At 59.2% G+C, this 12751-nt stretch overlaps 1 protein-coding gene across 1 annotated transcript; it reads right to left on the bottom strand.

Annotated features, from left to right (window-relative positions):
* Nucleotides 1-750: 750 nt before the first annotated feature.
* SOX8 (SRY-box transcription factor 8) lies at nucleotides 751-5145 on the bottom strand. Its single transcript, XM_059692585.1, has 3 exons — nucleotides 4518-5145; nucleotides 3056-3285; nucleotides 751-2255 (listed from the first exon to the last, which is right to left on the bottom strand). Exons 1-3 carry the CDS (start codon nucleotides 4937-4939, stop codon nucleotides 1516-1518), a joined length of 1392 nt encoding a protein of 463 aa, XP_059548568.1. The 5' UTR covers nucleotides 4940-5145; the 3' UTR covers nucleotides 751-1515.
* Nucleotides 5146-12751: the final 7606 nt, after the last annotated feature.

Below are 12751 nucleotides of genomic sequence, written 5' to 3'. Positions count from 1 at the left end.
GCAACAAACAATGCAGCCCATGTAGATAGAAAGCATTTTTTTTTTAATTTTATCAAATCAATCTGTACAAAAGTTAGCATGGCTTGGTCAGAAAGTAGTGAAACACCACAGCAGGTAAGTGAGAGCAAAAGTCCAGACTCAACACTGAAAAATAGATTGCATAAAAATGAGTGTGTTGTAGTTCCCCGCCCCCACCCACAGAAAGAGATATGCAAAAAAGACTTCTCTAGAAAAAGGTAGGAAAGTAGAAAAAGTAAAAAGAAGCCACTTCTTCCATGTATTTAAATTTACAAAGTTTAAAGGCACGAGTTTCCATAAAATTGGCAGTTATCATAGCTCAGCGTACAGCGGAAGCAGTACAGGTAAGTCAGGTATTATTCAGCTAAAATGAAGAATCTAAAAACGCTTAGTGAAGAAGGTTTTAGTTTCACAGCTTGGAGGTGGCGCCTGGTTCCTAAGAGCCAAGATTAACGTGTGTCTGAAGCCACCACATCCCAGGAAATTCCCGTCTCTACCACTTAGCACAGTTGTGGGCAGGGATGAAACTCAAGGATGTCCCTGCCTCCTAAATCTCAAGTTCATACCTGGTGCCAGGAGCACCCCAACCTGATCAGAGACACTACAAGGCAAATTCCTGCTCCCTCACAGTCCCAGCAGCCTCCAGGAAGCCTGGGCCCTGATCCAGGGTCCCAACCCCACCTGCCCTCCTGGCCCAGGTCCTCAGCCCCCAGGCTTCCATTTTACCTTAAATTCTACTATCTGCACAAATTACTTCATTCATTAAAGATAAAATAATACAGGACATAAATACATCTTAACAGCTTTCAAAACAAATCAAACACGTTTGAGCTTCAAGAATTAAAAATTTAAAAAAAAATAAAATAAAAAGAGAGAAGTGTTAATCACAGCCAAACCTTCCTGGAAGAGCCCTAACTACAAGGAACATGTCGGAGCTAACAAGCTGGTCCCCAGAGACGCTCCTGCAGACACATCCCCGCCACGGTGCCCCTGCGGATGCATCCCTGCCCAACTGCTTCTGCGAACGCATCCCCACCAAGGCTGCGGGCGTGCCCTTTCGCCGCGGAATTATCATCCATTGGTCCTGGGAGTTCTTGGTGCTGAGATGGCCAGGACCTCAGAACGAAGGGGGCCTGGAGACCCAGTGCCTCTTCCCTCCTTTTGTCCTCTGTACCGTGGCTCCATAAGGCGCTGGTGTCTGCACAGAAGAGGGACCAAACGGCCAACCTTCGTTTCGAAGTTGCCAGTCACCACAAAGAGGGAGGAGGGCAAGAGGGCTTTGTCCATTAACGGATTTCGGAGATCTGGACGCAAAGCAAAGGGGCTCGGTTGGTCTCCTGCACACGTCAGCAGGCACTTGATAGAGCTGGGCACACACGGCTGCGTCCTCTCACCTCACTGGCCAACACCTCCGGGGGGATCTCAGAGGCTCTGTCTTTTCAGAAGTAAAGGTTCTCCTCTGCCCACACCGGCCCCCTCCACTCAACCATGGTGCCTTCAGGGTCTGGTCAGGGTGGTATACACGGGCTGGTCCCAGTTACTGGGGGGGCTGTGGGCAGGTGGCACAGAGAGGCTGCTGAGCAGCGGTGAGGTATAGGGCCGGCGGGATGCGTGGAAGTAGGGATACTGGTAGAGGCTGGACGGGTAGCCGGCGTATGGGTTGTAGTAGTTGGGGGCCTGCAGGTCGGTGTAGTCACACTGTGAGCTGGTGAAGGAGCTGGCGGCTGCAGCCGAGGCGGCCGTGGTGACATTGGCCTGGGCGCTGTAGGAGCTGTAGTCGGTGCGGCCTGGAGAGCTGTGGGACTGGTCGCCGTAGTGGCCAGGGCTCAGCTGCTCCGTCTTGATGTGGGGCCGAGGGGGACCTGCTTCGGTGGGTGATGCGGAGGCCGATGGGGCTCCCTTGTGGGCCCACACGGGGGATGCTCCAATGCCCGTGGACCCGGAGTGTGAGTAGGAGGCACCCCCGAAAGAGCCAGAGGTGGAAGGCTGGCCCGGCTCTGTGGGCAGGGCCGAGTGGCCGTTGAGGGGCAGGTACTGGTCAAACTCGTGGACGTCGAAGGTGTCCATGTTGCCAATGACCTCACTGCTCAGCTCTGAGATGTCCACATTACTGAAGTCGATGTTCTGGCGCCCACTGTCCACCAGGCGGCGGCCTTCCAGCTTCAGCTCTTGCTTGCCCCCTTGGTGCAGGTCCGTCTTGGGGGTGGTAGGTGGGGTGGGTGGCCCGTGGGTCTGCCCTAGGGTCAGAACACATTGCAGGGATGAATGCCCCTTCTGTGGGGTGGGGGGTGGGGCTGGCAGGGCCGGCAGGCTGGCGACATGCACACGGGAGGAAAACCAGCCCGCTAACAGCCGCAGGTAGGAATCAACAGCTTTTTGTTCCTGTACATTTCCCAGAAATTCCAGCAAAACCAGACCCAGACCTCACTCCCTGCCTGAGAAAATTCCGTTAGGCACTGTTCTATGGAAAGACCTGGGGCCAAGGAGGCCCCACGGTGAACACCGGAGTGGAGAAAGAAGAGATGACCACGTTTAGGAAGCTCCCAAGGAGCGCCCAGCCCGTGCACGCGATAGCAACACAATCCACCCAAAACCTGTCCATGGCGTTAGCCAGCTTCGGGGCCAAGACTGCACCGGGTCAGTGGGTTCCTGAAGCGGGGCTGCTGACCACCAGGCTGGCAGCAGGAGTGAGTCCTGGATCAGAACCAGCAAACAGGCCAAGGGAGGCAAAGATGCCTTCGGTTAGGACAGAAGCCCTATGCCACAGGGTGCCAACCAGGCAACTGTGAGACCCTCCAAGCTCAGAGGGGCTAAGCAGGGTACCCACTCACCCCCAGAGCACGCATGGGAAGCAGCTGCCACTGGGAGCTTTGGGGGGATACCCAAGGAAGGTTTGGCCCTCTTGTGGGTGCCTACCCTGGGAGTGAGCCCCTGTTTCCCCCCCACCCCCCACCCGCCACTGCCCATCTCTGCCATGTCCAGAACCCCCACTTCTCCCGTTGGCGATTCTCAGACGCTGGGGGCCCCAGGAGCCAACCTGTATGGTCCCCATGGTGGTGTGCGTCGCCAAGGCCCGAGTCAGTCTTGTACACAGCACCGCTGGGGTGGTGGCCCAGTTCGGCGCCTGAGTCCGAGTCACTCTGGCCTGTCTTGACGCTCTTCCTCCGGCGCGGCTGGTACTTGTAATCGGGGTGGTCCTTCTTGTGCTGAACCCGCAGCCGCTCTGCCTCCTCCACGAAAGGGCGCTTCTCACTCTCACTCAGCAGGCTGCAGAGCCAAGGGCACAATCAGGATGGCAAGGGCGTCCAAGCCAGCACCCGTGTCCACGCTGCCTGGGAGCTGGACTGTGCCCAGATGAAGCACAAGAAGGGGACCCGGATGACCCTGACCAGGAAAGCATGCGTGTACCCGAACCTTGGGGGACACCAGGCAGTGCTCCCCCTCTCTGAGCCATGGGGCCAGTTGGTGAGATCTGTGTGCTCAATAATGTCACAGAAGGAGCGATAACAAGACCCAAATCTCATCTCCTTCTTCCTCTTCTGACTCCCCCAGCCCAGCCTGCGTTTGTCTCCTCCCTATGGGCGCTCTAAGGCAGGCGGGGGAGGCGGGCAGGACCCAGCTGAGAATATGCTATGGACAAAGCGAGCTTTCCAGGATCTCAGGGGGGACTTCTCAGGCAGCCGGGCTTCTCGGACCTCCAAAAACTCTGACAAAATTCAGTGGTTCTCAATTAGGCTCAGACCACACACTGGCCTCTCAGACTCTTCCAGAAGCTCACTTGTAACTGCCTGCAGACAGGGCTTTGGGGCACAGAGGCACAAGTCCACGATGCCCCAGACAGACAGATACAGGAGCACAGAAGACCAACATGCAAACGTTAATCGCCCACTCACGAGGTGAGGGGCAGAAAACAGTGAACGGGTGCCCTGAACCCAAAGCCATCCATTTTAAAACCAAGTAGAGAGCGTTTGGTGGGGTGGGCTGTCCTGAGCAGCAACTTTGTCACTGCTGCTGTCCAACTTTCGACAAAAGCCACCAGCCTCACCATGCCAAAGTGTGCAGCTGTGTGGGGAAGGTGCCAGCGGAGCAGACCTCCCTCTGCCCTTTCCAAGGAGTGGCACCTCCAGACACAGCATGCCGCCCACCGCTGTGTCCTGCTCCCTGACCGAGGCAACCTTTCCTGGGGTAGGAATAGACTTCCAGGCTCTGAGGCCACATACCCCCACCCCCACCTCTGCATGCTAGCCACCACCTTAGGCAGGCTATTCCCATTCCAGGCTCCAGGAATGTGGCAAGGGTGCCACACTCCTGCTGCTGCCTTCTGTGGGCCCACACCCGGAGGGCCCGCGCCTGGTCCCTGCTGGCCAGAGGGTGTTTTTCCACTAGGGCTCGCCCTGGGAACAGCCACTGGGAGCAGGGCCGAGACCGGGCGTAGCGCCACCTCCCCGAGCCCCCCAGAACTCACTCGCAGTCCCTGCCCCCGGACTGGGGACACTCACCGCCACAGCTTGCCCAGCGTCTTGCTGAGCTCGGCGTTGTGCAGGTGCGGGTACTGGTCGGCCAGCTTACGGCGTGCCGCTTGCGCCCACACCATGAAGGCATTCATGGGCCGCTTCACGTGTGGCTTGGCCTTGAGCGCGCCTCCGCCGCCGCCGCGCACAGGCATGGGCACTAGGCTCCAGTCGTAGCCCTTGAGCACCTGCGACACGGCGTCGCGAATGCAGGCTGGGAAGCGTTCGTCCGCCGCCTCGGCCGAGTCGCCCCGGCCACTACCCCCCGTGCCCGCCGTGCGACCCAGGCCCTCGGAACCCGAAGGCGACGGCGGCGCGTCCGAGTCCGAGTCCTCCACGTGCGACATGGAGCTGGCGGTGCCAGACGGGCTGCAGGGCGGCTGGGCGCGGGACTCGCTCATGTCCAGCATCTGGCCCGCACGCGGAGGGACGCGCACCGGGGATGCGCACCGGGTCCGATGCCCGGCTACGCTGCGGCCGCTCTGGGACCCGAGGTCACCGAGGCAGCCCGACCTGCGTCCACGCCGCCGCAGCCACCCAGATCCTCCAGCCGTCGCCTCTGCCGCCGAAGCTCAGTCCCCGCGGAGGCACCCGCAACAAGTTTCTTTAAGCTGCGGTCGCGAGGCTCCGCCCCTCCCGGCTCCCCATTGGCCGCCCGGCTCGGCCCGCGGCCCCCAGGGCGGAGTCTGGCCGCCTCCCGCCCCTCCCCCCACCTTAAAGAAAGAGCAGTGATTCCCGCTGTGCCCCCGCGCGTCCCGCCCGGCGCTGCACCACGTGGGTCCCAGTGTGCCCGCCAGCCGAGGACCCGAGCCCGGGCGGTGCACCGGCCCGCCGACCTCCCCCGAACGCCGCGGGGCTCCCCTCCCGGAGGAGCAAGTAGGAAAAGAGGGTCCGAGATGCTCTGCACGCCCCGGGGGCTCTCCGCTCTGCTCCTTCACAGGGCGCGTGGCGGCTCTTGTGCACCCCTCCCCGAGTCCAGTCGCCCAGCCTTGGGTAGCCGGCTCCGAGAGTAGGCGGGTCCTCAAGAGCCTCCCCCGCACCCAGCCGGGTCTTAAGTCCTGACATCTCGCCCGCAGCCCAGAGGCGCCGGGGTCAGCCGCTGCCAGCCGCTGCCAGCTTGCGGCCCAGGGGAGATCTGCTCAGCCGCCTCGCCCCAAAGCCGGGCTCCCGCCCGCAGGGCCGGCGCAGGGTGCTGGAGCCTCTTGCGCGCCCCGAGTCTGCGAGCCGCGCACGTTCGGTCAAGGCGCACCCTGGAGCCACGGCTCGGGGTGATCCCAGGTGCCCCGCCCCATCCGGGTTCGAGCTCGGAGAGCGCGGCGGGGACTCTGTCCCAGGAGCTAGGGCAGCCCGGTGGGGCGGGCGCGCGGGGCGGGGCCTGGGCTGACCCTCGCTGTTGAGTCCCCGGGGCCGGCCGGCGGATGGCGTGGCCGGACGCGGGGGCCCAGGGCCTTCCGGGCATGACCCGGGGGGTGGGGGTGAGGAGGCCGTCCGGCGGCGCGGTCCTGGGTGGTCCGGTGGAGGCGGAGGCCGCTCCGAGCTCCCGGAGGGGAGGAGGTGGGCGCACCCGCCGCGGAGGGGTGGTGGGCGGAGTGAGGGACGCTGGGGTCGGGGAAGGGACATTTCCCCGAGGATCATGCCGGGCCGTGGCTCCGAGTCCCCGCCCTAGGCCGCTCCCGCGAGTTGGCCTGGGGCCGACGGTCCCCGAGGGCGGCACGGATTCTTTCGCCAAACCCATCGGGAGGTGACAGACCGGCCGTGTAGAGCCTCGCCATGCAGCCTCCCGGTCGGGTGTCCCCGTGCGTGTGGCCCGCGAGCCCCCGGTGGCCCTGAGCAAAGGCGCCGGGTTCGCCAGCTGCGCGCCTCCCGCCGAGTCACGGACGCCTGGGCGAGTAGCCGTTGGAACCGAAGGAGTGACGCCGTTTCTCTGGCAGCAGGAGGGGCCGGTCTGTCACCAGAAAAATTCAAATTGAAAGTCGGCGGGTGGTGCGGAAGCCTCTGACTGCACGCACGGGACGCGCCTCCGGCCCTCACCCTGGCGCAGGAGACCGTGCCCCCAGCAGGTCCGCCCCGCCCGCGCCTGTCAGTTCTTTAGAAACAGAGACGCCGCACTCAGAACTTAGAGCCCGTCCGTCTTGACCATCCCAGCCTCCCTTTCCTCACGGGCCTGCCCCCATCCTGCAGCCTTGCATTCCCTTGCATCTGGAATGCTCCGGCCCAGGTCTCCTGCCACCTGTGGGTGACTGGAAGGCCTCTTGTATTTGTTCTTGGACTCACCTGCTTGCCAAAGGTCAGTGAGCCCCACTTCCCACCTTGGGGGAACATGCCCCAGAGTGTGGGGGCAGCGCTTGCTCTTTAAGGCGAGCAGCTGCTGAGAGGCCCCCAGCTGGTGGCTGGGGGAGAGCTGGCCTCCAGAGCGGCCTGTCCTCTGGCCTCCCTTCCTGCCACCTGCCTCCTTTCGCTGGGTCTGTAGTGGCCTCCTTTGGAGGTCCTGCCTTCCACGGTGGGTCCCCACTCTGCAGTCACGAGGACACTGTGGGACGGCCCGAGTGGGGGCTGCCTGGGGCCTCCACAGGACCCACACAAGTGAAAGCAGGGTTTAAGGCAGGAGGCATGGATGACAGACCTAGCCCAAATTGTCCTGCCTCTGGGGAGCAGGTCCCACCCCCTTCCTTCACCCAGTATGCCCTCTAGCGCCAGATCTGGGTTTTCAAGAATAACTTTCCCAGGAAAATGAGGCACAGCCTGCATTGCATGTACCGGGCAAGGCAGCTTCTCCCTGCTCCCCACCGACCCCCAAGGGGTACCACACAGCCATGCCCGAGTCCCTAAGACACAGACAGGTGACTTTTGGGACCCTTGGAGGGAAAGAGGGGAGTCCAGTGCTAGACCTAGTTCGCACAGTGGTGTGCTATGTGTGGTTCTAGCTGCATTGACCACCCCAGGACTGATGGAGGGCTGTTGGTGGGCAGCCTCTGTCGTATATGTACAAGCCATGCTCCAGTGGGGTGGGTGGGGAGCATGGCTTGTACATGCTCCCCACCCTGGCTTGTCCCAGGCCACTGAAAACAAATGCCTGCACTTCCAGGAGGGTGCAGTCCCCACACAGTCCAGGAGGGGCTGCTGACACGTGGGGCAGCACCCAGGCGGTCTCAAAGGCGTCTGAGTTTGCCATGTACTGTCCAGCCTCACCTCCCATTAGTGCTGACCTTGCTTCAGGTCTTCAGTCACTAGGCAGGCCCTGAATGGACACAGGACGTGGCCTTTGGAGAGCGAGCTGCTTGCAGTTGGTTCTTGTGTGTCACCGGAATTGATGAAGCCCTGCTTTGTACTAGGAGCTTTTCTGGGCAACACGGTACAGAACCACACTGCACGGTCCGTCTGGAAGATGCTGGAGTTGAAGCGGTGGCCAAGAGGCTGAGACACACCACATGGGGCGGGGTGTGGAGGGGCTAGGAAGGCGGCTCTGAGGAAGCGACAGTTAGCTAAGACCTGAAGCTTCCAGTCTCTTGGAGAGAGAGGAAAGAGCACTCCCAGGGTGGGGATGGGGTCTTATGCAAAGGCCCTGAGGCAGCAGAAAGCACAGGGCATCTGAGAATAGTGAGTCACCGTGACTTAAAGCTTGAGGGACAACTCTTTGAACCCCGTCTCAGTCTGCCTTCTGGCCTCCCCTTCCCTCAGCTTTTCCTTCCTGCCCCCACCTGCCCCAATTCACTTGACCTCACCTTCATTTCGGGGGCTTTGTGGTTCCAGGGAAGTGATCTGATTGGCAAAGTCTGAACCGTCAGCCCTGGGGTGTAGGAAAGCTGATGCACCCATCTCCTTTGGCACAGGTCCCAGGACACCTGCAAAGAAGGAGGTATGGGCTAGTAGGTACCCCCTATGCCTATGAGACCTGAGGCCTGGCCAATCTTGACCTGGAGAGCTCTTCGAAACCTCTTCCAGGCATAGAGACCCCCATGTCTTCTAGGGGGCAGCCGGCCTAGGAAGCCCGCCTGTGCTGAGCACCGGACAGGCTGAGTGGGAAGGAAGGGGCTGCTGAGGGCTAAAATGCCACCGTGGAGGAGGGCGCCTAGCTGTCACTCCTTGCATTGCCCTGCTCATCCTCTGCCTGGCCTGGTCTTGGACAGTCAGGGAGGCCATGTTGATAGTTTTTAGTCTTTAAGAGAAAGGTGTTGAGGGCAGGCCACGTGGGCCTGTGAGCCCCGAAGCCAGCATGTCCCCTGTGTCTGCAGCCCTGGCCTGGGCCTATCTATGAGCCAGCCTGACGAGGAGAGCATCACATCCCAGAAACTCTGGCTTGGCCTCGGAGATTAATTGATGCTTTTCATTGCTGGCCAATCTGCAGAAACCAAACATCCAGGGCAGAGATGGGCTAGTGGCCCTGAGCAGGAGCTCCATCATGCAGCCTCCTCCTGCCCTACTGCGTCTCCAGGAAGAGGAGAGGGGCCTGCAGGAGTCCAGTGTCCCCTAGTAACAGACTCGGATCTCTGGGCCAAGCTTTTCGCTGAAACCCCTCCCGGACTTAGTGTGCCAGCTGACGCGGAATTTCTGGTTTGGGTTCAAAGCTGGCCCTTTGGTTGGGCTGATGCCCACTGAGAGCTGGCTGTGTCCGATCGTCGCCCTTCCATGCTTTCAGAGGACACGGGAAGATCGTGCGGGAGTCCTCCCCTCTCTGCCTGAAGGGCCAGGGTGCTCCAGGCCAGCCTGTGATGGGCGCTGGCCCCATGCACGGGACACGAGCCCCAATGTGATTGCCTGGTGTCATGTGGGTGTGCAGATGGGTCAGGAACAGCTGCGGTGTCAGCTCTGGCTTCCACTCACCCCCTGCTGGGAGCAGCCCCCGAGCTCCCGGCTGTGCCCATCCATCTCTCCCCAGGTTGTGGGCACTGACCCCACCCGCAGCCATTAGGTCTCAGCACGACATCCCTGACAGCAAGCAGAGATGCTTCTGCAGCCAAAAAACACCCTCGGGCAGAGTCCTGGGAATCTCAACATGCAGCGAGCTTTCCCTGGTAGAGAGAGCACCAGGGGTCAGGCCAGGCCCTAGGTCAGTGATGGCGAACCTATGACACGCGTGTCAGAGGTGACACGCGAACTCATTTTTGGGGTTGATTTTTCTTTGTTAAATGGCATTTAAATATATAAAATAAATATCAAAAATATAAGTCTTTGTTTTACTATGGCTGCAAATATCAAAAAATATCTATATGTGACACGGCACCAGAGTTCAGTTAGGGTTTTTCAAAATGCTGACACGCCGAGCTCAAAAGGTTCGCCATCACTGGCCTAGGACCATCTTCTACTCAGGAGACGGAGTCTGCTGAGGTGTTAGAGACTTGGGATCAGACTCTGCCTTGCTCTGGACATGTCCATCCCATAAGCCAACGAATTCCACTCCTTGTCCATGCAGAAGAGCTCTACAGAGCACCAGTCTCCTGATCCCCGGACTCCAGCCCTACCCCAAGCACTCAGCCCCCTGGACCCCAGACTCCACCTTCATTATGGGCCTTAGCTACCCTGAACCCCAGCCCCATTTCAGACCCTCACTTTCTAGGACCTACAGGTTCCAGCCTCATTCCAGATCCCCCTTTGGATCCCACTCTCATTCTGGACCTCTGCCCTTCACCATCCCCTGGGCCCCTGGTGCTGTGTACCAAGCTCCTCTCTCTTGCGGGCTCTGAGCTCTGAGTGGCCACAAGGGCCAAGAGACGCTTTCTCAGCCCATGTGCAGGAGGGCAGCCAGGACGTCAAAGTCAGCTCTAGACAATCAGTCTTCTGAGCCCAAGTAGGTGCTGAGAGCTGCTCGTCCTTCCAAGCTCAGCTTTCAGATTGGATGAAGCTTGTTTAAGAGGTCCAAATGTGACCCCTCCGAAGCAGAGCCCTGTGTCCAGTGCCAATGGGAAAGGCACATGGGGGGTGGAAATAAACACATCACAGAGGAAACCCTTCTTTTTGAGTGAAGTGCCCCAACCACCTCTAACAGACAGAAGGTTCCCGAGACGCGTTAGTACCACGGGCAAATTAAAACACCTGTCAAAGATTTGTGCTGTCTTATTTTTTTTTAGCGTTTATTTTTTGTCTTATTTTGCTGGTATTTATTTTTCTAAACGTGGTGAAGGAGGGTTTAATTAAGATGCCCCTCAGACAAGAACACTGGGCAAAGTTGAAGAAAACTGCATGGTTCTCCCGCAAAGCGAGGCGGTTGCGCTGTTAAAGGAGCTGGCATCCGGAAGTGTTGCCTCCCCAGGCTCTAGATTAGGAGCAGAGGGGCAGGAAGTTGTCAGGTCCTCTTTGCGTTGGTCTGTGAGGGCCTGACATGGAGCCGGCTCGTGCAGACCCAACTTTCTCAGCTGCAAACCCTCACGTCCCCTTCCTCATGGGACATGTTATGTGTAGGTAGGATCCAGCAGTCACCGGCCCCTGTGCCCCAAGACCTGAGGACTGCGGAATATGGGCCTATTTTGATGCTCAAACTGGTGGTTCCCACCCAGTGACCTCCAGTGTCAGTGTGAGACGAAATCCGCTCCTTGGTCAGGCAAGAGCAGGAGCCCTCATCGTCTAGGCCACACCCCTGGCTGGTCCTCAGAGAGGAGGGAGCTGGGACCTCAAGGGCAGTTAGATTGGAGCTTCCTAGTGGTTGAGGGTGTGTAGCCGCCTCCGGCCGGTGCTGAGTGGGCTTTGCAGAGGTGGTCCTGAGTGTGCCTTGGAGTTATGACACAACCCAAGGGCATTAGAAGCACATCTCTGGTGGCTTTCAACATCATGTAGACCATCCTGAGTTAGAGAAAGCCCCTCACGCAGTCACTACCTGGGTCCATAACCTGAAATCCTGGAGGGTGTTTTCTATCCTGTAGCTTTTCCCGTAAACACTTCTGGAGCTTCTACACCAAGCCAGGGCTGCTGTGGTGCTGGGACAGCGGGTGAGGACCCACAGGGCCCTCCCCTCCAGAAGCTCAGGCTGGCAGAGCATTCTAGAAAGTATAAAACGAGGAGCCGTAGAGTGGTTTGTCATTTGGGGCTGCCCACAGCCCTTGGGGTGTGGAAAGAGGTAGGAGGGAATTGTAGGCTCCCCCGCCCCAAGAAGGCTTTGGGGTTCTGGAAAGGAGGGTGTTGAAGGTCATGGGACCTGTTGTCATCTTCTGTGGCTCTTTCACTTTGGGCAAGTCAAGGGGTCACTATGGGCAGTAGAGGGGTCAGGAGTGCCTGTCCTGAGGGCACCACGGGGCCTGTGTGGGTTGATGTATGTAGAATGGCAGGCACGCAGTGGCCAACACCTGGTGTTTATTGTATTTTCTGTGCTTGTGAATTCATTACCATCTCCTACGGGTGGGCCCATCTGGGCATGCCTTCAAGGAGAACATGGAACAGGAAGGCCGCCCACTCTTTCCAGAAATGGATTGTGTGCTTTAATCACTGGGGGAGGGTCACAGGAAGGGAAGACTTGGTGATGGATGGCGCTGGGCACAAGCTTCCCCTCAGCACCCCTCCCCCACCAAGAAATAAGAGGTGTGGGCCAAATCAGTGGTCTTGGTCTTAAGTGGCATCAGGAGCCAGGCAGAGAGGAGATGTGGAAGCTGCTGCAGGCGAGGTTGGAAGGAGTGGACCACCTCCTGGGGCCTGTGGACTGCTGGAGAGAGGCCCTAGTCATCCTAATGGCCAGCCAGGGCCCTGCTGCCACCCAGACCTCAGCTGACCACAGGTGCATGCCTGAGCCCAGCTCAGATGGGTAGCACTGCTGGCTGACACAGGGACTTGTGATTTTGAGACTGTTTGTTACATGGCATTACTGTGGCAATCAATAACTGATACATCTCTGTGGGCAGGATTCAGCCCACAGGCCTCCTGTTAGTGACCACTGGCCTGGGCAATTCCCAAGACTCCTTCCAGTTTAGAATGTGACTGTAAGAGAAAAGGAAAATTTAACTCCACATTCTTCGCCCCCTTCCCCCTGCCCCCAGCCCCCTGCCCCCAAGAGCACTATAACCAGATAATGGAATTGCTTTCTACTCTGCTGAGCCATCATGGATCACCAGCTCACCGGGCCACATAGGGCCACATCTTCTGGGGTACAGGGCTCAGGGGCTGGAGCTGAGGGTGCTGGCAGAAGAGCCGGGTGAACCAAGCAGAACAGCCGCCTGTGAGTGAGTCACAGTTCCAGAACAACCAGCAAATGGCCCAGCACCTGCTTGCCCACCCTCACCCGCACTTGCCAGCCTTACCAG

The sequence above is a fragment of the Myotis daubentonii genome, chromosome 4 (genome assembly GCF_963259705.1).
Source record: "Myotis daubentonii chromosome 4, mMyoDau2.1, whole genome shotgun sequence".
NCBI classification, from domain to species: domain Eukaryota; kingdom Metazoa; phylum Chordata; class Mammalia; order Chiroptera; family Vespertilionidae; genus Myotis; species Myotis daubentonii.
Note: the sequence above shows the minus strand (reverse complement) of the source record. Positions and strands in the feature narration are given on the sequence as shown.